We start from the raw sequence: 24,771 nt of genomic DNA on the forward strand, positions 1-24,771 counted from the left end.
TTTACGGCGGTTTTTCCCGAAGTTGCAAAAGTATGACGTCACAACATTCTGATTGGTCACTTGCAATGTTGATCCTGGAACAACATTTTCATGATGATCTGGGAACAACACCAACACGAGGATATCAGATCGACCATGTTACAGCCATCCATGCTTCTGTACCAGAAGGAATCTCACTGAGATAAGAATAAGAGCTCCAACTTCTTAAGGACTTTCTCTGTGTTTATATAAAAGTGCAGGCACTATAAGAAATGATAGTGAAACATCTTCAAGTAAGATCAGTTTTAATGCTGTCCCTCTTTCGACATTTGGTTCTGTTTGGAGTCTGCTTTACCTTACGATAAGGTCCTCAGGATATCATTTAGACTTTTATGGACATTGGCAGGCTGGGAGGCGGCACACTCGCTCAGGCTTGGCCCCATCTGCGCATAAAGGGCTTGGCACAGGTTGGCGGTAGCACCCCTTACGCTGCCGCCCCGGCCATGAATGGTGCCGCTGTGGGTAGAGGTGCCCAAGAGGTGCCAGAGCAAGGGCAGCACTTTCTGTTCTACCATTTGGGGCTTACGAGGGTAGAGCTCTGTCACAAGGTCTAAACATAGAAGATGAGAAGCAATACACTGCATTTAGATACATCAAGCAGAAGCTGATTAAAGTGCAGAACTAGGACACCAGACATACCTGCCACCTTTTCGATAAGGTTCACCTTTGCCTTCCCACTTAAAAACTGAGCCTTGGCGCAAAAAGGCTGAAGGAGAAGTATGTTGTCTGTAGTAGGCAAAAAAATGAAAGTCAAATTAAAGCAATTTTTTGACCAAAACCTTCTCCTTTATTTTAATGCTCAAAGTAAGTACCTATATTTAAGATGAGTGCATTAATAGCTCCAATAGCAGCAGAGCAAATGGCATTGTTCTTTGAGTTGAGGTGATTGTCCACGATTGCTGGGACCAGGATGTTGACCACTTGGGACAGGTTGTCCTTTAACAAGTGGACGATTTTCTGTAAAGACTCCAGGGCATACAAGTTGACCTTGCTGTTGGACTCCTGCAGCCTGGCTCTGAAGGCATCAAACACCTAGAATTAGGGAGATCAGAAAGTGAAAGATAAACACTTAGTGGTCTTTTCATTATAATGACACCAATGACAGTGTACATAAAGAAATACTAAATGGATTTGTCTGTGAAGGTTCTCAGTCATCCAGGTCATCGTAGTCAAAGGAGCTTGCAAAGAAAAAAGCGTCTGGACTTCTTTAAGTTGCTTGAAGACGTTTCACCTCTCATCCGAGAAGCTTCTTCAGTTCTAAGGTCAAATGGCCGAGAGTCCCAGATTTAAACCCAGTGGGAGTATCCCCCCAAGGAGGGACAAAGGACCCCCTGGTGATCCTCTAATCACATGCGCCCAGGTGTGAAAGCGGGTGTGGGACCTAATCAGCCAGGGTTTCGGGTGAGCTCATTGTGAAACCTGGCCCCACCTTGTCATGTGAGTTCCTGAGGTCAGATGGCCCAGGATGTGAGTGGGCGTTAAGGCGTCTGGGGAGGGAACTCAAAACTGGATAATAGATGGCAGACAGTTGGTGTCGTAAACCACCGCATCTGTTCAAAGATGGTCGCTCACAGTGGACATAGATGGCCTCTTTCACTCCTCTTTCAAACCATCTGTCCTCTCGGATGAGAGGTGAAACGTCTTCAAGCAACTTAAAGAAGTCCAGACGCTTTTTTCTTTGCAAACTCCTTTGACTAAATGGATTTAGAGGAAAAAAGCAAAAAAAACATGAAAATACTGACCGGGAATATACTGTTGATAACCATGTTTGGGTTGTTTTGGCAGTCAGCCACTAGCCTGTCGATGCCTTTGAGCCTCTCTCTGAAGTCCTTTGAAGCCAGCAGATCCGAGATCTGCTTGATGTACTCAGTCTTGTCTGCAAAACTCTGTGTCTGAGATCTACAGCTGTAATGGCTGTGAGACTCCCTGTATATAAAATGCATCATAATTCACCTGTTTTCCATATGTATTACACATTTGTGAAAAATAAATTTGCCTTAATGGGCTACTCTGGTGCATTGGTTGATATCTACACCCACCTGTTGGTCTGGTTGAGTGGCTCTCTGTTGAGCGATGAGGCTCTGACTGTACCGCTGCCCGGGAGGGAACGTCTGCCTCGGGCTGACTGAGTATCTTGAGGCATCTCACCAAGACCCTACAAAACCCCCAACAATCTCAGAGTTAGATGCCTATATTTAACCTCCAGCCAAAATACCAATTTTCCTGTAAACATAAACAGAAAGAAACGGTACCTTTGTCTTTAGAGTGAAGACGGTGTCTCTGACAGTCTGCAGGTCTTTGGTAGGGATGTATTTCTCCAGGATTTTTTCAAATTCTGGGTGGGAAGACAGGGACAGCAGCATTCGACGTCCAAAGTACCTTTGAGGGGAGAAGGTGTAACGTTATCTCATTTGTTAAAGTGGCATTAACCAAAAGCAACAGAAAAGCATTTCTAAACATATTTTAATGAAATGCAAGGTAATTACAGTACAGTGACACCAAAACAAATAGTGTCAACAATAACAAAATCAATTCCAGCAATAACTGCAAATAGATTTGGATTGTACTATATCCTTTTGATGGTCTAAAGATTTTGAAAATGTCTCAGATTTGACATTTTTCTCCCACTATTATCTGTTATCGCTAAATGCTTTTTATGGGAATACACAAAAATTATAATCTCACCGTTCAAGCAAATATGAACAAGTTGTAAAGAAGTTAAAACACAAAAATGAATGAATTAATATGAAAGATTTTTTACATACCTGGCTTCTTGTGAGGAGTCTTGTGCGAGTTTGGCCACGGCAGGTAAAATTCTGTCAGTGAGATCTTTAGCCCCAGAAAGGAGACGTGCAGCACCAACCTTCTCAACCAAATTAGCCAGATGTTGAGCCATGCATTTCCTCACCACTGCATTAAGGTGACTATCAGCAGAGGAGGAAATCAATTCAGCAATCAAAGCTTAAAATTATGTAGTGATCCAAACAGAGAAGAAGCAAACAAACAACAAAGAGCTGTCTGGTGTGTGTGTGTAATCTAACCTGAGTCCTCCAGTAAGTAAAGCATTGATGCTTCTAGTAGGGGTGCAGTGCTGCACCATGCAATCCAGTGCTGCATCTACATCCTGCCTAATGAAGGCATTACTCTCCCCAGCCTTCTGCAGTAAAGCTTTAACTGTCCCCTCTAGCTCCTGGTCCATCGATCGCTGAAGGTGTGTGTACAAGTCACCCAGGGTACACACGGCAACCCTGGACACACTCGACCGCAGGTTCTTCACCTAAATAAGATTAACAATATTAGTGCTTAAGGTATAAGAAGAGTAAATGAGCACTGATAACATATTCAAGATATCTATATGACCAAAAAAAAAAATCCCCAATGGGAATTTAGCAAAATGCCAAGCAATTATGGCTGAGACTATATATAATTATGAAGCAAAACTATTAAGACACAGAGAAATTAAATATAATTGCAAAACTGGAACAGCAGAGTCAAACACCGCCATGCATAGATTCCCAAAATTAAGTGGGATTGTTATTCAAAAAATTATATTACCTCTTGAATGAGAGATAGGCAAACATCATGAAGCCGGGCCTGAAGTGTATCTGAGTGATAGTGTGCAAGAGAGCGCAGGAATGTCAGTCCTTCAATCTTCTTCTCCCTACATTTGAAAATAACAACGCACAAACGGTAATAATTTTACTCTGTGGTCCACATTCAAAGAGATGCTTAAGGATGATGGATTGATTATTTCTCACCAGTCTTCAGAGTTCAGCAGATTGAAGCTTTGCACCAGCGCCAGCTCGGGTTTGGAAAATGGACACGGCTCTGCAGGATCTGAGAGATTTTTCCTGTGCCCCAAACTGCCAGGGGACAGCTCATCTAAATGGCCCATTAGACACCACACAACACACAGATTCAGTCTCATGTTACATCTCAATCAGGCTGAAAACAAGTGCTCTGTGTGTGTGTGTGTGTGTGTGTGTGTGGGTGGGTGGCGGTGCATTAACAGCAGGTTGTCAAAACAAAGTATTGAAGCACATTACCCAGAGCAAACATCTTATTCACCCATTCTCTGATGGCCCTAGAGGTTTAATTATTAATGTTCCAACATTTTCTATAAACAAAGGCCTGTTATAGCAATGGTTTGTAACATTCTAATGTTACTGAGTATCGTTAAACAGGGACAATGACTTTCTGTGTGCAACAAAGAATATGCAGCATGTAGTAAAAGTCTACAAATGCTTGGGTTTTTAAGATCCACTCACCTGAACTGTGGGACAGTGAAGGACGGGTTCTGCTCAGGCTAGGTGCCCTCCTAAGACGGGACACATTTTTAGGGTTGGGTGGAACTGTAGGGGGGCTGGGCTGGTGGGGTGGAGTGAAGCACTTAACTGGGCTTTGGGGTCCTTGGGGAGTGTCAGGACTGGTGACAAGAGACTCATCAGAGACAGGGTCTGCTTTAGATGTCACTGTGCTGCCATTCATATGCAGATCTGCAACAGAGAAGAATAACGTTCGAATCGCCAGACACAAAAATTTGAACTTTTTACACATGCAAAACATAACATAACAAATCTGTTAAAGTGACAGGCTTCTGTAATTCAGGCGCACAGGAAACTTACCACCTACATTAGTGGTTGAAAGCAGCACTGCTGAGCAAAAGGCTTTATTTTTTTCTTTATTATTAAAAACATCTAAACTAGTTAAGCGTGTCCTTCCACTGACACTCGTGTGAGAGAACCAGTAGTACCCCTCGCACACTAGCTTTGGGAGAGCTCTCTCTTCTGAACTGAGAATAAAATGAATCCTGGGAAAACTTCTTAATGTCATTAAAAAAACAAAACAACAACAACAATGGCACTAGTGAGTTAAAAATGCTACATGCATGTTAGGGTTTTTAGTTCTTTTCCCAATTCGCCCTAAAGTAATAATATCATTATTGTGATCCATACTGTCACCTCTCTATATATAACTGACACTTTCAACAAAACACTTTGTTGTGCACATGCCTGGACTTCTGCATGCTATGAAATCTGTGTGTGTGTGTGTGTGTGTGTGTGTGTGTGTGTGTGTGTGTGTGTGCGCGCGCGCGCGTGGCCTCCACAATGATCCGTCATCATCCAATGTGAGAAAACAGAAGATGCTGGTTTAAATTAGAGCTAAATGTGAGTGGGCACTTGAAGACACTCATTTATCATCACCATAATTTTTCCCCACCAGGAGTTTTTGATGGAGAAACTCTGCAGTGTGGGGGCAGGAAACAATGAAGAGTGGAAGAGAGGCAAGTGAGACATTTTGCACTTGTACAAACAGACTGCAAGAGTCAGTACTATAGGTCTAAGGTAAAACAGTACAGTTGGCAAATTTTATGAGCCAACGATGTTTTAGCTCTTTAACTGACATCCGTCCTCTTTAATTATGTCGTACTATATCAATATTTAAAGATCTCTTTATGTTGGTAATAAGAAATTCCCAGTGTGTGTTCCTCTCTCATGCATGCTCCACTGAGCTTTGTGTGGTTGAGCCACACATTTTGCATTACGTTGGGTGGATACCTCCACCCTAACAGCTGCACATTAACCTTCTCTACTCCCCTTGCCCTGTTGGGGATGCCATCAGTCATCTGAAATCCCACAGGGGGATGTGACAGGATGATTGGACTGTGGAGCAAATCAACACTAATACATGCTGTTTACTCTTTAGGCCATTGTGCAAAACACTTATGTTGTTTTGTGAGTTCACTATGCCCAAGGGTGCAGCAGACACAAAGCTGACGTGTATAGATTAATAAAAAAAAGTGCTATATGAGATAGTTATAAAATATTTAAAGCTATCTGCAAAGATGGATTTTTTAACCATAACCAGAACATTTATTTTAAAGAAATTAAAGGTTAAAATTAAATTTATCTTCTGTCACAAAAATGCATCACATTTCTTAAATACAAAATAAAAGGCAAAAACTTTCTCTTGCCTTTAATGACTAATGCTCCATTTTCCTCTGTTGGTGAATCAGACAGCATCTTCCTGACACGGTGGCGAATTTCATCTGCTGAATACTGCCCTTGACTTATCGGGCCATCTAGTTGATCCAGCCTGTTCTTATCCCGGCCAAACCTTGCATTCTTTATCCTCTCCTGCACAACCAGAAAACAAAACAAAAGCAAAAGCACACACAGAGTCAGATTCTGCTAACTGGAAGCTTGACATTATGAACTACGGAGCTGTGTCAATACCAATACATATGGTTGATTCTGATATTATAAAAAAATGTATATACAATGTAGATATACAGTTTTTTGTTTAATTTGAAATTAACATTTTAACTTAAAATGTGTTTGTCTCTCTTTTGACAATTAATCAGGAGTGCATTAAGCAGAGAGTCAAAACACACACGCACAAAAAACATTGACATTATCAGAATACGAATACTTTATTAATCCCAAAGTAAATGATGCCATATGTTCTATCGTATATTCAATATAAACATGGCAACAGTATTTACTATTTAAACATCACAGTAATATATAGCAACACTCCTAATCCACCGCTGAACAGAGTGTGACTAACCTTAACCTCTTCTGGACGTGGGATGATATCACCGTCTTGGTGACTGCCAGACACAGCGTTGCTGTAGATGCCCGCTGAGGGATCGGTGGGGGGTTTGAACGATAAATCACCCTGCTCAAGTGGCAAGAGAACTCCTGGACGGCTGGAGGACACTGCAGTGCCAAGCATGCCTAATAAGCACGAGGGAATAAGATGACTGATCTTTTAGCGGTTTAACTGTGATCATGTAGGAACAAGCAAGTTTATATTTATAAGCTTTATTTAAAAATACATCCAGAAAGCAGCTGTAATTTATAGCTAGTTGAAAATGTGCAGTTTAAACAAAACGGATGGGAGAAATAAAACGTATGTTGTTGAGTCCTTTATTTTAAAAAAAAAACAAGAGCAGCACTGAGCTACATCAGCTTAGTAACACAGCAAAAGCCTGGACAATCAAATGATAACTTGTATCCTTTACAGATCTGAAACTTACCTCTGCCAACTACTCCTTCAGACATGTCTGTGCCTGGTGATTTCCTACTGCTGCTGTGACTCTGGGATCCTAAACATCAAAGGAGGTAAATAATGAGATTTAATTATTTAAGCACACACAATGCTATTAGAAGGTATATCCAATACAGCACTCTGTTCTCATCGATACTAGCTGACCTTTGGGATGCTTCTGAGCTTTTAAAGATTCGCGAAAAGCTGGTCTGACCAATGGAGGGGATGGTACCATTTTCTCTTCGTCAGTTTTGATTATGCCATTGGAGTACGTAACTCTCTGCCCAACCACACCCACCTCAGATGAGAATTCATCTCCCTGGGACAACACTTGGGGGAAAAAAAAAAAAAAAAATAGAAAACATAAATTTTTTCATGGGTTCGTAAATAAATCAAATAAAAAAGATACACGGCAATGCAACAAATGGGAAAAACCTTTCTCTCCTTTTCTACCTTGAAGGCTGCTGAAGTCCGAGGACATAGAAGACCTCAGTTTTGCAGAAGGCATTCTTGCAATGCGAGGTTTCATTCCTGCAGAGGCAGAGTTTCCAGGGCTGGTGACAGTTGTGACAAGTGAGAAATGATCATGAGAAACTGCCTGGCACCATTCAACACATCATCAGAGAACACCTAAAGACTACCAAGTTACAGCTTCTTAAAACTGTCAACATGATTAAACACAACAGGCAACAAATCCCGTATCATCTTTATTAAAAAACAAACATCTCCCTGTTACATTTAATATAAAAGATCACTTCATAAGCACATCTATCTTACCGGTTACTTTTTTGTCTCTGGATTTCACTCTATAACTAATGGCTTTTTGTTGTTTTGTGATTTATTTGCTCTATTTTCCATTGTAAATTTAAAAAAATGAAGTAAAATAATTTTTTTAAATTAATTCTGCTCCCTTGTTGGTATTTTGATTATAGCAGAAGGGTTCACCAAGAATAAGTATGTGGCTAACTGTTAAAACTGATGCTTTAAATATACTTCCCACTTTATACCCCTGTCCCACTGTCTTTTTTTTAAATTATTTATGTATTTGCAGCATATGGAGGTGTCTTTTATCTGGTGTATTAACATAATTTCAGACCAACACAGTCAAACTATATGAAAATGTGAGGCCACACTGTAAGCAATATACGCCAAATGTAGAAAATCTGGATCTTTTACCTTTTCATGCCATTAAAGCTGGAGTTTGCAACTGAGCTCAGACTAGAAAGTCCACTTTCACTAGTCGAGCTGGTAAGCACTGGAGAAGTGTTTGACAGCGAGTCTAGACCCAAGTCCACCTTCACAGCTGAGTCAGGACTGTCTGGATCCGGACTACTAAGGCTCGCTTTGGCCCGCTTCTTGGCAGCGCTGTTGCGTAGTGAGCGCAGGGAGTTGAGCATCTGTGGGCAAGTTACAAAGCTAATAGGAACTCATAGAGGCTTGATTTTTCATTTTACTTCAACTGCCTGTTCATGCAGGGCCCTTCCTGATGGCTGATTATAAACAACATCCAGTATACAAAATAGAGAGTTATGCTGACCTCCTGCATGTCCAGAGGATCATCTTCTTGAAGATCATCCACCCCACTGACGCCACCAGGGTCCACATTAAGGGTCTTTTCTAACTGCTGATTCAGAGGGCTTCCTGGGGCATTGGATCTCTGGCCATTAATGGAATGGATGTGCTCTGTTGGAGGGATTACTGGTGAGACGGAGAAGGTGCCTCTGGGACTGCTCAGTGCCCGTCTGAACGATGAAGTGGAAGAATTCATGAGGGAGGCACAAAGAGGTCTGGGAGAGCATCTGCTAGAGAAGTCACCTAGGACAGGATAGTAACCCGAAAACCCCCCCACAAAGGTAAAAAAAAAAATTAAAAAAAATGTTTTTGACATTACAAACCAACACATATGGAATGAAGTCTTTTTTTCCCCAACTAGATTACCTTTTGCAGCACTCGCTGTCTCTCTCCAAGGGCTGGTTTCTCGCTGTTGGGGGCTGTTGTCCTTCTTGTTGGGCCAGGTGTTGGACATAGAGAGGGAGGAGTCTGCATGACGGCGGGATGGGGTTGGGGTAAGCATGCCCCCTGGGAGCGTAGCCAGTGGGTAAGAGGGCAGAAGAAAGGAGCTGGATGTAGTAGGGTTTGAGGGGAGGGAAAATGTTCGCTCAACGCTGGGGTTCCTCGAGAGCAGACGTCCTTTGGGTGCCACTGTCAGACATTACATTCACTTATCAGACCCATGAAATACTGTGTAAGGACACTAAACGGTAAATGATACTTTAAGTGTACTTTCAAGATTTTACTCAAATTTAATTAAAAATAAATCAATAAAAAGAACTTTAAATTTAAAAATATTTTTGAAATAACTCCATACCAACATCTGGGTCAGAGAAGTTTGTGGTTTTAAAGATATCAGGTTCTAGGTTGAGGCTTCCACTTCTCCTGAGATGTGCAGGAGACTCCCTCCTTCGGGAGCCCTGGGGCTTTCGGGGCTCCGTTGAACCTAGACACAAAGTATATTTTTACATTTTCATTAAAAACAGAAATGCTAAAAATTAGTTACTAAAAAGACGGCAATAAAAAAACCCTAATAATGACTATTATGAAAAGGTTTATCGACAAAGTCCAATAAAGTTTTTTTTTTAATTTGAATATTCGACCCTTTAGATAAGATGTTTTATTTTCTGAACAGCTCAGAAAACAAACAAACAAACAAACATGAAAAGTAAGTTTAAAAAAAAAAAAAAAAAAAGGATAATGGAAAAAAAGTCATTGACTAATGTGTTTTCCGTTCCACTGGTAAACTCTGGACTGGAGAGTTGCGGCTTGATTCCACTCTCACCTGTGACCACAGGTAAGACGCACCAGCAGCCATAGAAACTGCACATTTACACAGTGACGTTACGCAAGAGTGGAAAGTTTTAGCCAAACACACTATTGACTTGTATTGGGTGTTGAAGAGGTCACTACATTTCAATATTTCAGGCACATTTCCAAACTTGTTACCTTTTGTCCCATGTCCCTAACTTAGAAAAACATGGCGCAGCAGTATTGGAAGTGAGTCTAATCTCTTTAATCAACAATAAAGCAAGCCACAATAACTTTGATGCTGCTATTTTTACTGCCTGTGTCCACTCTGAAAATTATTATGCTTCCTTTTAACACGCTGAAGTAAGTTTGACACGTTCCAACCAAGCTTCAGCTCAAAATACAGCACAGATCCTTCATTCTCTTTCAGTGTCTGTAGCTGCTTTTAAACTAAATTAACAGCTGCTGTCAATGCCCCTTTCTGTGGGACTGCTGTACTAATCAATAGCCGTACTAACCAACAGTGAATTAGCATGACATTTTGTTCCAGTCTCTGTTGGGATCTGGCAGAAGTGTTGGTCATGTCGGCACTCTTTTATTTTATTTAATCTGACTGGTATGCAGTCAGATTATATAAATATATGGATTTTTAAGGACCCAGTAAACACTGCATTTATGGTGTGCCATTCATTTAGTCGGGGATTTTGTCCTGTTAGCCCAAACTTACTGCCTATTAGAACTTTAATAAACAGCTACCTTTTGGGTACATGAACAGTACGTGAGCAGTATTGTCTCTCCTGGCATGATGTGAACTGGCATGACACCAATCTGCCAAGCAGCTTGTCAGCGTGCTCATCTCACGATTTTCGTTGACATGTGGAACAGTAACTCCTTTGACTCAGGATGCTAATCCAATTTAAAGCTGCTCTAAACTGAGTCAAGCTGAAGTTGAACATGACAAGCTATCAACTGCACTTGTCAACTTACTGTATATGAAATTAATGTGAAAACAAATGTTAAGAGAAGAAAGTTTTGGTACTTACTAAAACTGGGTATGTAGGTTTCTGGCTTCCTGGACAAAGAAAGGCTGTCCCCATTTGCCCCCTGTGAAAGAATATACAATTATTTCTTTAAATGGTAAAAATTAAGTATAAAAGGTAAAACAAGTGGCATAAAAACAAGTGCTGCTGTCTGATAATCATCTCTGGGGTTTCAACAGGGAAGCATTCACAGTTCAGCACATCTTTTTTCAGCCACAGTTGACAGTTCTAGCAATTCTAGGCCAATTATGAGGCTCGCACATAATCTGCCACTTCACATTGTATTTTTCCTTGTGTGAAATTGAAAAATAACTCAATCAAAAACACAGACACACACTACATCACTAAATGCTTTTCTCTGCAGGAGGAAAGCATTTAGTGATGTCCATAGGTTCCGAGCTTTGAGCAGTCACTGACACACTAAACCTTTTATATTTATAGTCTGTCCAGTTATTTCTGAGCCTGCTAAAATGACTGTGGAAAAAAATGTTTGTAATTCCTAAAGGGTGAAGTCTACACTGCCAACTTGATTGCTTCATTTCAAATACACTGTGGTGGGTTGGAGGGGGAAAAATTACAAAAATGATGAACCTTGTCCAAAGGCTAACTATAACGGGGACCTCAATGTAATGTCATTCACTCAACAAAGGCACGCAGGAGATATTTAGTCAGCTAGAAACATCTGGCTTAGGGTCTTTCTGCTACTCTAAAGTTTAACTTGGTGTATGATGTCCACTGTTCACATTTAAGTCTTAAGGTCACAACGCAACCTTAGAAAGATGAATAAAGACTGCTTTGTTTTTTGTGTGTTTTTTTGTATTTCAACCACTCAGATAAAACAGTGAGGCTGAAATTAGTCCCGCTGCCTATAATCTGATCAGCACTCATAGCAGAGCACTTGGCATGATTGCAATCAACAGTGGAGCAGTCAATAGGCCATGTTTTACAAGCATAACTCTGTGTTATTACCAATTATGTTTCACGGTCGCTTCAGTAACTGTGCTATCTGGTAATGGGGTTGCTGGGAAACAGACACCACTGTAAACGCAAGGTTTCTCCAATACAGGCTCTGAGCTGGATATTAGTTCCCAGAACAAAACACAGTCAATTAATAACTAATTTTTAAAAAGCCAGGGAATTATTAAAATAAAGCTGGTAATGGCTTAATAAGTTCTTATAGTTTGTTAGGTTACAAATAACATGTTCTCCATTTCTTCCTTCAAACAACCAAGCGGTATTTTGAGAGCTACTGTCGCAAGCCTTGTACTTGAAACTGGGCGCTCATCCTTGCAGCAATGGTGTCGCTATGCAGGAAAAATGAGTCATCTACTGTATTTCCTCCAGGAATAGTACCAGTGAGAGTCTATCCATTTATCCCTGGTTATAAAGAACTAAGAGCCAAATTAATTCACCGATCTTAGTCTATTTTTATATGCAAAGTCTTGGAAAACATTTTTTTCAAAAAGAAAAAAAGGGGAGGGTGTTAAGGCAGTTCTAAAAGAAGAAGGTGTGCAAGGATGCATTAAAAAAAACTTACAAAATGACACACGGAAGCAAACCCCTTTCCTCTGCTGCTCTTTATCACATACTGCATCATGAGAGCTATATCTATATTTAGGCTTTATCCTCAAAACTGTCTCTGAAGAAAAAGCCACCTCTAAAATGTCTTATAAATCTTTGGAAGGCTGCCTCTAGTTATCACTCATCTCACTAAAAAATACTGGTTTCTGATAATGCAAACATTTATGTTATCTGCAAGCTAAGCAGGAGTAAAATAAGACCGACAACAAGGACAAAAATAACCACTCATTTCATGCAGTGACTGCAGTTGTTGGCTCATTGGGGGAGAAATCAACATGAACTGCTTGATACTGAGATACTCAGTAGTTTATAGGAAAATATTAAAAATATTCCTTTGTTTAGGCAGTCAACAGATGAACAATCATGCCCTAATGTGCAAAACTGAAATTTGCTTTATTAATGTGAGTCAAAATCATCTGTTATTGGGGAAAATTAATTGGCGATAAACCAGATAATTCTTCTAAACTATGTCTTATTTTGACATGGTAAGAGAGAAAAAGCACACAGGTATTTAAAAACAGATTCTAAATCATTGAAAGTTATACAAATGGCATAATTGTCATAAAAGATTATTGAGATTATCCCCAGTCTTGATGAGCTCCACCTGTTCAGTGCACTTTCCGTTGGGTGTACTGCACTGCTGTTGGTCATTCTCAGTGGACGAGAAGCTCGACATCTCCCAGGGTAGTTTGTTCTTTCCTTTGCCCGCACTGACAATCCTCCTTTGAAGTGGAAGGTCATCGGTGAGGGAGCCTAAGCTGCCATAGCCATATAATCTGTCACAGTCTGGTTCTGTTCTGTGGCTCCTGGCACTACTTATCCGCCCTCCATTCAACACCCAGTCTAGATCAGCTCCAGAACCATACTGTGGTGAGCACCGCTGGCCCGATTTGGGCACCACCAAGCCATACTCCACTATACCTTCCGATGAGAGTTTTGGAAGTATGTGCCTTGCTCGTCTTGCCTGTACAGCTGCCATTAGACCTTCTGCATCCTCATTCAGTTCAACCATATCAACAGCTTCCATAAGAGACGGCTTTCTCCGTGCATCAAGGCAGTGGTCAAAAAGAGCAAACAGCTCGAGGGTGGCATGTCGGACCCTCCTTTTGCTGTCTGCCAGGTATGGTGCAACCTCAAAGCAAAGCTTGGGGATGCTGAAATCTTTCCTAGGATGAGTGAGCATAGCTGCCATAATGACGTTAAGGACATCTTCCCGAACCCTGGAATTCTTGTGTTTCAAGTGACCAATTACAAGATCCAATACTTGCTGGGGTGGAATAGTTTTCATCAGCTGTCGAAACACATTCAGGTATTCATTCCTGGTGACAGTGCGAGTATCCCCTAAAGCCTTTAGGGCGACTAAGACTATATGTTTGAAATATTTGTCTACAGCTGTATCTAGCTTCCGAATTAACAAGTTTAAAACTTGCAAGGTGCCATGAAACACCTTAAAATTACTATCGTCGAGAAGTCGCGGGAGAAAATTTATAAACGCCTCAATGCCAGTGGAAGGGACTGACTTAATGTCCACTTCTGAGAGGATGTGTTTGAGCTCCTCCACCCCATTTGTGCGATTCTGGTAATTCTTCACATCCAGAAGCTGCTCCTGTAACTCCTGGGTGATCAATCCAGGTATCATTATTGGTACTCTTTTGGTGGATTTGGTCAAATGTTAGAATCCAAGGAAGCAAACACAATCCTGCAAGGACAGTAATGCTTCTCCTCTTTACTTGGTGCTTTCATCCTGAGTGGTTGATGATGGAAAAACCACAGTCCCGTTTGTCAAGCTGTAAATGCAAAATATAGAGAATTAACAGTCAAGAAAGGGCTTAGCGGTTCCTGTAACACCGCATTAAAATATTTAGCATGGCAGAGCCACATAACGGTGTATGTTTTTAGCGAGAGTCTCCTAGTGCTCCAGATCGATCACCATGATACGGTAGATAAGGGCGAAGGAGCACAACCACTTGTGGCTCTTGGAAACGTAGTTACCACAAAAATGGTTACAATAACCTTTACGTTTGTATGTTACATTATTTCTGCTTTTTTTTTTTTATCTAATTAGTTAGGCTTTGGAAGTGTGTCGATTGGAGCTTTAGTGTGTTATTTGCTACAAAGTAATGCCTTCAATTGACTTACAATTAAACCTTGATCACACGTTACCGCTGAGCAGCCTAATTAGCGAAGCTACAGAGAATCTTAGCTTACTACAACACCACTGAAATGGTGCTAAGCTAACTCGCTGCTCCGCTAAATTTTTTCCACCGTTGTATGCTCGGTGTGGCTGGGCTAGCAAAGTTAGAAAAACAGCAAGAAAACAGACCTTGCATTTTCTCCCGGTCCTCTTCGGCAACGCTGGGCGACCCTATGTGATATTTCGTCGTCCAAATTTCCATGACATATTGCGGACGCTACAGTTCTCTAAGTGCAGACGTTTCCCTGGCTGTTTTAGCTGACGTCTGGAGTGTTGAATGTTTGGAAGCTACAGAGGTATTCACCTCGAGAAGAGCCCCCCTCCCACTCCGTTACTTCACACACACAGAAGACACACACCGAAGCTGCAAAATGGCGAATACATGTCGCAAACTAACTGAGTGCTTCCATGGAGACGCGAGCACCAGGCTCCTCCAGGCGGCATCGTCGTCACGGAGCCTGCAGTCCAGACTGAGACGTTTAAATGGATCTGAGGTTAAGACTCAAAATAGACAGTGATTATAAATGTGATTATGCGAGCGGGAAAATCAAAGTATTTTACATCTAGTTTTCTTCACTGAATATATTCAGCATGTTCCTGAAAAAAAGTTTAATGTCCATATTTATGTAAAATCTAAAAATTAAACAATACGTTATGGCATGAATATAAAGTGGTGCATTGTGTTACATTTTATGCCAACATGGGTGTGTGTTATATGTAACTCTAAAATAACTTTTTAAAGTTATTTACCCAGTTATTTTTTGGTCTCTTTGTGGTGTTATAGTTGAACACTAAGACACACACACACACACACACACATTCAAACAGATTACAGTTATACTTTCTTTTCTTGGTATTTATTTATCACTGTGTAAAAGAATGTTTACTATTTTTTTTGTATTCACAAAAAATAAAATTTAAACTAAACTAAGGAAATGGAAATGTATGGAAGTTTCGTTATTCTAAATATGGACTATTTTATGCCCCATAAATGGGCAGTTATAACTGCTAGTGAGTCGACGTTATTGTTATGCAAATCTTTCATGAACGGATAAATTGCGAGGCACTGGTATAAACTAGACTACACAGATTATTTATAACATAATAACAAATAGATAATTATATAATGTAGCTTTAAAAAGCTATCATCTTAATTATGTTTTTCTGATATTATCTTGTACTAATCAATGGAAAATTGTCAGGGTTCTGGACTGTATTTCTCGTGTTTTTAAATTGTGACTAATGTATATTTCATTTTAATAAGAAAAAAAGACTTGCTGTTAAGCTCACAAGTCTTTGTAATAAAACAGCATTCTTCAAAATGTTTTTTTTAATTAAACCCTAAAATAGAAATATGAATTGAGAGTGTATGCAATCACTGGTACTGGCACTGTTTCTTTTTTCTTTTTTTCTTTTTTTCTTTTTCTTTTTTTTTTTTTTTTTAGCAAAGATAGATATTCCACATAGAAAAACACATTATGCTGTGAACTTAGTCAGCAGCCAACACCCTTTCCTCCTCTTCTCTGGCCCCTTGCACACACACACACACACACAGCATTTATAATGCACTTCACGAGGAGGTCTGATACAAGGATATTTTATTTCTCAAAAACTCTTAAAAAAGTAAGCTTCTTCTCGGTAGTCATCTTTAGTAACAAAGTTGAGCCGAAGGTCACATGATTCCTTAAAAAAACATACACTGTCTTCCAAACAGAAGACAACAAAAGGGTAAATTATGTGTGCTTACTTAGCAGCAATATATCATGTGAGTATCACTGTGTCATGATGATACCTGGTGCCTACATTTTGCACTTTCCTTTCCTCTCACCTCCCACATTCAAGTAAAACATATGCCTGCAATGCTGCCACATAACACAATAGGCCAATACAATGTTTGTATTCGATTAAAAATTTTCCTTTTTAAATTGTGAAACACTATTTTTTTTTCAAACTGTAAAGCAATCGCTCAGTACAATGTAATTTACGTTGCTCTAATGTAGGATAAGTGGAGAGCACAATTTCAGAGAGGAATTTTTTGAAAATAAAAATAATAAGTAAAATAAAGGAGGAAATAAGTAAAATAAAGAACACCAAGTAGAATACGGTTACACTTTTTAACGAGCGTTGTCATTGATTTGGTTTTTAACCATTCAGTGAATTAAATAGCTGTAAATATAGTTTTATTTTGAAAATCAACGGAAGTGGGTGTGCTGCCCTGGTAGCTGGTTATAATAAGAGCTCGTCTGTAGCTTTGTGGCTAGGTTGCAGGTTGTTTTCTTGATAGCCGCCCGGGCTTAGCTGTCGTCGCCACTGCAAAATCGGTCATTACAGCGGCACGCCAGACGGGCTGTAAACTACAGGTTTGTTTTTCTTAATCTGACGACACTAAATGTTATCTAAATCCTGGCTACAACGTCACGTTTTGTATCTGTCAGCCATGTTACTGTATATCAATCAATGATACAGCTAGCCACAGGAACCGTGTTTATTTTTAGCAGCTAACCTGCGGTGACTGCAGCGCAGGGAAACAGGAATATCAGCCCTCTGTATTTGTTGGCGTGGAAAAAAAAATATAATGACAGTACAGTGCACACATGAGCGTTGTGCGTGTGATGTTCGTGCAAATTTGTTTATGCAAACTGCCAAGCTGCTGGTGAGGTTTACAGTACTGGCTAGCGTATTAGCCGTGTGCTTATTTTAAGCTAAGAGGTAGCTAGTCATTTTTAATCTGGCCAAGTCCTGCGTTCAGAAATCAAGCCTAGGCCCCAGTTAACAAACTGATGTGTTGTTGTGACTCGTTGTCCCAAAGCTTGGATACAGAGTGCTCACATTTAGCCACCTGGCTTTAGGGCGGTCTAGAATGTGTGTTGTTTTTAGCTAATACGTGTAGATTACTTTACGCTGCGTTGTTTCTTAATAAAGATCATGCTTATTTAGCGTAACTCACAGTAATCTGCTAACAAAACTGGCTAGAACAACTAATGCAATACTTGGTTCGGGGGAAATAATGTCTGACTGCATCATACTGCCCAGGCGTGTTTACATAACGCGTGCTGTTATTACGTCACGTTACCCAAGCCAAAAGTGTGACTTTTCAGGCTTGTAGTGTCAGGGCCGTATGGCACTTGGATAACTTCCAGTATTCCTATTAGCTGACCGGCATATCTTTGGAAAACATCACTGACTTTATGACTCTTCTCAAAACAGTACACTGATCTGTGATTTGCTGCTCTCAGATGGACCAGCAGGACCAGTCCTATATGTTTGCAAGTCTGACACGGCCTCACTCAGAGCAGCTGCTGCAAGGCCTCCAGCTCTTGCGGCAGGATCACGAACTATGTGACATTGTGCTGCGTGTGGGTGATGCCAAGATCCATGCCCACAAAGTAGTGCTGGCCAGCATCAGTCCTTATTTCAAGGCCATGTTTACGGGTAACCTGTCAGAAAAGGAGACCTCTGAGGTGGAGTTCCAGTGCATCGATGAGGCTGCCTTGCAGGTATGCTTCCATCCAACACACGCTAGCTGCAGTGATTAACTGCTGTAGCATGTTTATTGTAACACTTGTGCTGTCTTTGCTTCTTTGCTTCTAGGCTATAGTGGAGTACGCTTATACTGGGACGGTGTTTATCTCCCAGGAGACAGTGGAATCTCTGCTACCTGCTGCCAACTTACTCCAGGTTAAGCTTGTACTTAAGGAGTGTTGTTCCTTCTTAGAGAGCCAGCTGGACGCTGGAAACTGTATAGGCATTTCCCGCTTTGCAGAGACTTACGGCTGTCATGACCTGTGCTTGGCCGCAACGAAGTTTATCTGTGAGAACTTTGAGGAAGTCTGTCAAACGGAGGAGTTTTTTGAACTGACAAGAGCCGAGTTGGATGAGATTGTGTCCAATGATTGCCTTAAGGTAGTCACAGAGGAGACTGTATTTTATGCCCTCGAATCATGGATCAAATATGATGTAACTGAGAGACAGCAGCATCTGGCTCAGCTGCTGCACTGTGTTCGCCTTCCGCTGCTCAGCGTCAAATTCCTCACTCGCCTATATGAAGCCAACCATCTTATACGAGATGACCACGCATGCAAGCATCTGCTCAATGAGGCCCTCAAATATCACTTTATGCCTGAACACCGGCTGTCCTATCAGACTGTGTTGTCTGCACGTCCCAGGTGTGCTCCAAAGGTGCTGCTCGCAGTAGGAGGCAAAGCTGGACTGTTTGCCACATTGGAAAGGTAATACTAGTGACTTGTAGCTTAGAATTAGATGCATTTGTATAAAAGCAACTTTCCAAACTTAAATTTTCTTTAAAAAAAAAAAAATTGTCTTATTGTAATTTTATTTATTTATTTTTGTTTGTTTTCAATTATCTCCTTCTCTTTCAGCACGGAAATGTATTTCCCTCAGACGGATTCATGGATAGGACTGGCCCCTCTCAGTGTACCCAGATATGAGTTTGGGGTGGCGGTGCTGGACCACAAAGTTTATGTTGTGGGAGGCATCGCCACACACATGAGGCAGGGCATTAGCTATCGGAGGCACGAGAGCACCGTAGAAAGCTGGGACCCCGAAACCAACACGTGGTCTTCAGTGGAGCGTATGGCAGAGTGTCGCAGCACACTTGGTGTGGTAGTCCTGGCCGGAGAGCTGTATGCCCTGGGAGGCTATGACGGCCAGTATTACCTCCAGTCTGTGGAGAAGTATGTCCCGAAGCTGAAGGAGTGGCAGCCCGTGGCACCCATGACGAAGTCCCGCAGCTGCTTTGCCACCGCTGTGCTGGATGGGATGGTGTATGCTATTGGAGGCTATGGCCCAGCACATATGAACAGGTAATCTTACTTAGTGTAGTTGTGCATATGCTTTAAGTGCATGTTGTCTCCAAGTGACCACTAAATACTGGGACCAGGCAATTTTAAATAACTTTCCAATTTATTTAGCAGTCAAATAATGCTCTGTATAGATGCGTGTGACATAACATTGTACTTTAAAAAAAAAAGATGATGATGATTATTATTATTACCATTATTATATTTATTTATTTATTACTAATCTTTTGTTTAAAACAGGTTAGGCCTTTAACACTTCCTAACAGGTTTCCTTTTTTTTTTTTTTTTTTTTTTTTTTTTTTTTTTTTTTTTTCTCCTCTCAGGGTTATGTTAATTATTTATTAGAAGTGGCAATGAAGTGAAGGCTATCGAGTCTTGCTGAGAAAAAGACCAGGAGCTTGTTAATAAGTGCTGGATAGCCATAACAGAATTTGTTGCTGTATTGCTGAGGTCACTAGAGAGCAGCGCTCATGTTGGTTGTTTCCTTGACTCCCAAAACCCCTCAGGAAAATGTGTTTGGACAAAGAATCTTTGGGGACATTTTTCTTCTTCTTTTTTTTCCCCCCTGCTTTCCCCCGTGGCTTATATGGCCTTGCTTGCTGCAAAACAGTGTTAGTTTGCCAATGTTCCGGTGGCTCTCAGGAATTCATCGCTCCCTCATTACAAGTTCAAATTGGTGTGCTAGATATGACCATCTAACTTGTTTTCTTTTTTTTCTGTATGATTAAAAGAAAATTGCTCAGTCATGATGTATTGTGAAGATTGCATGCATAGAAAGAGCCCCATTGTGTTTACATTACTTAACAAAATTTCTCAGCACACAGCTTTAACAGTGGTGGTGGAAAAAATAAATACAATGCAGCAGTGCCTCTGTTATTTGACTAAGCAGTAGCTCCCATTCAAAGCTGAACAAAGGTTCTCTGAACTGTCATTCAGGTTTTAGTAGAAGGGAACAGGAGATGGAGGAAGCGTTCTTACACCAGATGTGTAATGTGAGCTCACCTTTAGGTCTGTAAAGACTGGTCATTGTGGATATTGCCATAAATGTCTCAAAGTGAAGGCATACAAAACCACAGCTGGAAGCAAAGCTAGGTATTGCAAGTAGCGGGTGAGATTTGGGTGAGTTGGAGCTTTTTAACCTTTATGTTTTGATAACTGTGCTGCGTCTGCTGTGCACAGCGTGGAGCGGTATGACCCTAGCAAGGACGCCTGGGAAATGGTAGCCCCCATGGCAGATAAGAGGATCAACTTCGGAGTAGGTGTGATGCTTGGATTTATATTTGTGGTGGGTGGACACAACGGAGTGTCGCACCTGTCCAGCATCGAGCGGTACGATCCACATCAAAACCAGTGGACGGCGTGCCGACCAATGAACGAACCCAGAACTGGTGAGTTTTGAGTTTTATATTCAAAATGAGTGACTCTGTTGTGATGGTTGGATCCAGAAAATGGGACGAAAAGCCTATAATGAGACATGTTTGTGGTATCGTTGTCTTCCAGGTGTGGGCTCTGCCATTGTGGACAACTACCTCTATGTGGTAGGAGGTCACTCTGGGTCATCCTACCTGAACACCGTTCAGCGTTATGATCCCATCTCAGACAGCTGGTTGGACTCCAGTGGTATGATGTACTGCCGTTGTAACTTTGGTCTGACTGCCCTTTGACCCATGGCCCAGCCAGCTAGGACCCAATAAATTACCTTAGACACAAAGAAGACTTTTTCTCTCTTTTTTTTTTTTTTTCCCTCTTGTTCTTTTTTTTGTTTTTTGTTTTTTTGGATCTCTTCCTCTTCCTTCCCCACATTCATCCTCCAGGTGCAGATGAGCTTACCTGCACGCTTTTTGTTAACATCAGAGAGCATTTCTGGGTGGATGGGTGTACCGGGCTAGCTGGCTGGCTAGAAGGGGGACTGCAGAAGGTGCTGCAGGGATGAGGAAGAGCTGGAAGGTTCTGGAGATATGAGAGGAAGGTGTTTGGATGACTGTCACTGGAAAACTGAGATGAACGCTCTATTGCTGCTGGACCACAATGAGGACTTCGAGCTATGTCTCAGAGGATTGTGGAATCTGCTCATTTACGTTACAAAATTCTTCGTCAAGTTTGCGGACAGTTTTATGTTGTGCTTCACGTCCTTAATTATGTTAAACTTAATGTTTTTGTTTTGTTTAGGAATTTCCCTGCTGCAACCAGAGCTGTGTGTTCAAATTTCCTAGAACACTGCAGTTTGCTTGTGGATTTGATGACTATGTGGTTATTGGCCATATAGTGTGTATGTCTGTGTGTGTGTATGGTCCAGGGGGTACGTGCATGTCAGATAGAACTGTTTAATTTTGTTTTGTCACATGTCTGCGTGCAGAACTGATGCTTGGGCTCAGCAACGCAGGATAATTCTGCATCCACATCAGTGCTTGACAAAAAAACAACAACAAAAAATAGAAAAGTTGGAATATTTATATTTTCTCAAAAAAGGGCTGCCTTTCTCTTGTAAATAGTCTAAATGAAATATATAGATATAAATATATCCTCTAGTGCATTGCCTGTAAATGTTTTTCTGCACTGGCTCACTAATGTGTGTGCGAATGTGTGTACAGTTTGATTCCCACAGCCACTGTAGAGGTGAATTCTTCTGAAAGTGTTCACCACTAGTCTCTGCTTCATCCTCTGAGCCATTTAAAAAAACAAAACAAAAAAGGAAAAAAAAAAAAGGCCTCATATTCTCTCTTCTGTTGCATCGGTCTAAGGTCAGATCATGCACTTGCTACTGTTCACAATAGTTGAAACTGACCTTGGCCTTCTTTTCACCTTTTTTGGTCTGTATACAATACTAACTGGTGCTATATTTAGGATTCAGGATTTAGCTGTTTGTCTGCGTTGCTTCATCCAGTTAATGTCAAACTCTGTTAGGCCTCTGCTGTGTAACTGGTGATAGTTATTTGCTATCGTATGAATTTAATTGGAGAAAATGCAAGTGGCCCCTAAAACTACTAAAAAGGAAGCCTGTGGACCAACAACTGCAAACTTCTAGCTGCATAGTCCCCAAAGGCAAGAAGATTGGCATGATTTCATTCATTTTTTATTTTATTTTTTTTTCTCTCCCAAATATTTCAAACTTTTTCTTTTAATGTTACACTTTCTCCATTGAGCATTGAGCATGCTTTGTCAATTATCTGTAGCTGGTATGCTCTCTTGGCTTTGAACACGATTTTATTTGTGATTGGGTCGGACATTTCTGTGCTAGTTAATCCTCCACTAAAAACATGTCTACACGTGGCCAGGTCTTGCTTGCAAGCTCAGGTTTTAAGTAATATTTTCACAGATTGGTGTGAAACGCCAAAACGTTTAAAAAGGAAACGGTCCTACACAACATCTTCCCTTGTGTGCCACATTTGAAATATTTCCCCTGCATTCTTCCATGTGGTTATATATGGAGATGGATGATAAAGCACCAAGGGATGTGCTTGCCAACTCTGGCCATGTTGGTACTGTCATCAGCCAAGGGAGAGGGTTCAGAGCGTGCCCCTGGGGTGTGGGCGACTGGGCTCGAGTGACTGCACAGCAATAGAGGGGACGCTCGACTAGCAGACGGCCAGGTAGTGATGCGTCTTAAGTCACTTGTTTTATGTTCAAGGCAAGTTTTGAGTTGCTTTGTGGACTAATGTTTGCACATAAGTGGGAACTTTAACCAAGCTCTGCATTGCACTTACCAAACTATTTGATACATATTGTAATTTCTATATATGTTTTGATTTAAGCTAATGGCATTTAGATACTGCAATAAGACTTTTGTTCCCTTTCGTGGGTTAAATTATGTTTTGTTGTTTGTCTCTTTAACAAAAAAAAAAAAAGGCCAAGGCATCTCATGTTGGTGTACGAGAACCCCCACACAGCATGTCTGTCAGATCATACTGTTGGCTGGTGATGTGGATGTCCAAATGAAACATCAGATGGTAGCTTGACATTGTCTAAACCAACCAGTCATCCTGTGTTGTCATTTTTGTTGTGCATGCTGGTTCATTTTGCACAAAGCATGTTTATTTGGGTCAATTTAGATGAATTTTTTCCTGCAGTTCAGCACTTAAGTCTTGTAAACACTACATAGGTGTGTTCTTTCACCTTGCCCTTGCTTACTCTAAACTCAATCTGTAAGATGAGAACTTAAATGACATTTGCCGTGCAAACTGGTCAGGGTGTCACATGTGAGAATCGCGGTTTGTCAGATTCTTTTTTTTTTTTTTTTTTTTCCCTCCCATCAAAGTCAAGTACTTTGAATTTCTGATTTATTTGAAAAGTAACACACAACTTAATTTGTATGTCTGTACACTTTATTTCAAAACGGCACAACTATTAATTTTGTATTTAATTTTTGTTTGTGTTCTCTAAACTCTTGTTTTCTGTCTGTTGTAATAGCGTTTGTCACTTTAGCACTGCAGCCACGGCACAGAATCACGCAGGCGTAATTGTGCGCCGTCGCCGCTGCCATGATTCATCTTGTGTCACTGTTATGTACATATGTTGCCATTTCTGACGTGTATACTAACTATTTTAAGGTTGGAGAGAGGCTGATGAAAATCTGGAAACGTGAATCTGCAAAAAAAGAAGGGATGTATGCATTTTTTTTTTTTTTTCATTAAATTATGGCCTAAATTAATGTCATGTTTTGCCACCACTCTCACCAAAGTGCTTGTACAAAGAAAGCAGATGGATGACTAACACATGTTCTGCAGTGGCCTACCACTCTGTTTATGTCTGGGGGGGGTGAAAAAAAAAAAAAAAAAAAAAATCCTACGAAACTGATGTCAATGTTAGCCAAAATGACCACTCTGCTTCTTTTTACATTTCCCTTGTGTGTCTGGAGTAAGGTGATGATCTTGAATTTTATATCCTGTGGATTAATACTGGAAGTACAAGATAACATTAGGTGTTTAAAAACAGTAGCTTTTCACATTTTCTCATGTTTGACTGAAGACATTTTACATACATTTAAGTCTGTTTATGTGGTGCAGCTGTACCCAGTTTAAAATAAATGCCTGCCTTAAAAAGGTACTGCCTGCTTTTTCTGCATCTCTTCCTGGCATGCATGTGAAGAAGCACGACAAACTGGAACCAGGCAAGGTTTCAAAAATATCTGTATTTGTATTGTAAAGACAGTGTCAGCATATAAACAAACAAAAAAAAACTTAAGTCTTGGATCAAGATTATTTTAACTCTCAACTGGATTCATGTTAAACTTTCCTTGAGAGAG

The 24,771-nt window shown here is 40.7% G+C and overlaps 2 protein-coding genes across 3 annotated transcripts; one reads left to right on the forward strand and one right to left on the reverse strand.

Moving 5' to 3' along the window:
• Nucleotides 1–267: 267 nt before the first annotated feature.
• Nucleotides 268–15,200, reverse strand: togaram1 (TOG array regulator of axonemal microtubules 1). Its single transcript, XM_005453340.3, has 23 exons — nucleotides 14,839–15,200; nucleotides 13,120–14,302; nucleotides 10,938–10,998; nucleotides 9,461–9,589; nucleotides 9,031–9,294; nucleotides 8,630–8,907; nucleotides 8,269–8,489; nucleotides 7,546–7,646; nucleotides 7,258–7,422; nucleotides 7,082–7,150; nucleotides 6,610–6,779; nucleotides 6,014–6,176; nucleotides 4,308–4,535; nucleotides 3,798–3,921; nucleotides 3,595–3,700; nucleotides 3,081–3,316; nucleotides 2,805–2,963; nucleotides 2,292–2,418; nucleotides 2,079–2,194; nucleotides 1,782–1,965; nucleotides 852–1,071; nucleotides 679–765; nucleotides 268–589 (listed from the first exon to the last, which is right to left on the reverse strand). The coding sequence occupies exons 2-23, from the start codon at nucleotides 14,152–14,154 to the stop codon at nucleotides 336–338; spliced, it is 4,497 nt and encodes a 1,498-aa protein (XP_005453397.1). The 5' UTR covers nucleotides 14,155–14,302; nucleotides 14,839–15,200; the 3' UTR covers nucleotides 268–335.
• A 1,710-nt stretch (nucleotides 15,201–16,910) lies between these two features.
• On the forward strand, nucleotides 16,911–24,309 carry klhl28 (kelch like family member 28). 2 transcript variants are annotated; one of them, XM_019348776.2, is made up of 6 exons: nucleotides 16,911–17,069; nucleotides 17,917–18,206; nucleotides 18,301–18,938; nucleotides 19,089–19,532; nucleotides 20,709–20,917; nucleotides 21,030–24,309. In XM_019348776.2, the coding sequence occupies exons 2-6, from the start codon at nucleotides 17,946–17,948 to the stop codon at nucleotides 21,191–21,193; spliced, it is 1,716 nt and encodes a 571-aa protein (XP_019204321.1). In that variant the 5' UTR covers nucleotides 16,911–17,069; nucleotides 17,917–17,945; the 3' UTR covers nucleotides 21,194–24,309. The 2 variants fall into 2 exon arrangements, with proteins under 2 accessions (XP_019204321.1, XP_005453398.1); XM_005453341.4 differs by having other exon boundaries at nucleotides 17,946–18,206.
• The last annotated feature ends 462 nt before the right edge of the window (nucleotides 24,310–24,771 follow it).

Source organism: Oreochromis niloticus, linkage group LG19 (genome assembly GCF_001858045.2).
Source record: "Oreochromis niloticus isolate F11D_XX linkage group LG19, O_niloticus_UMD_NMBU, whole genome shotgun sequence".
NCBI classification, from domain to species: Eukaryota; Metazoa; Chordata; class Actinopteri; order Cichliformes; family Cichlidae; genus Oreochromis; species Oreochromis niloticus.

Coding starts and splice junctions, on each gene's coding strand:
- togaram1 (XM_005453340.3), bottom strand. CDS start 14,154: ATGATACCTGGATTGATCACCCAGGAGTTACAGGAGCAGCTTCTGGAT. Junction 7,647..8,268: donor AGCTTTAATGGCATGAAAAG/GTAAAAGATCCA, acceptor AACTGTCACCAG/CCCTGGAAACTCTGCCTCTG. Junction 1,966..2,078: donor CCACTCAACCAGACCAACAG/GTGGGTGTAGAT, acceptor TTTTATATACAG/GGAGTCTCACAGCCATTACA.
- klhl28 (XM_019348776.2), top strand. CDS start 17,946: ATGGACCAGCAGGACCAGTCCTATATGTTTGCAAGTCTGACACGGCCT. Junction 18,207..18,300: donor TCGATGAGGCTGCCTTGCAG/GTATGCTTCCAT, acceptor CTTTGCTTCTAG/GCTATAGTGGAGTACGCTTA. Junction 20,918..21,029: donor AATGAACGAACCCAGAACTG/GTGAGTTTTGAG, acceptor GTTGTCTTCCAG/GTGTGGGCTCTGCCATTGTG.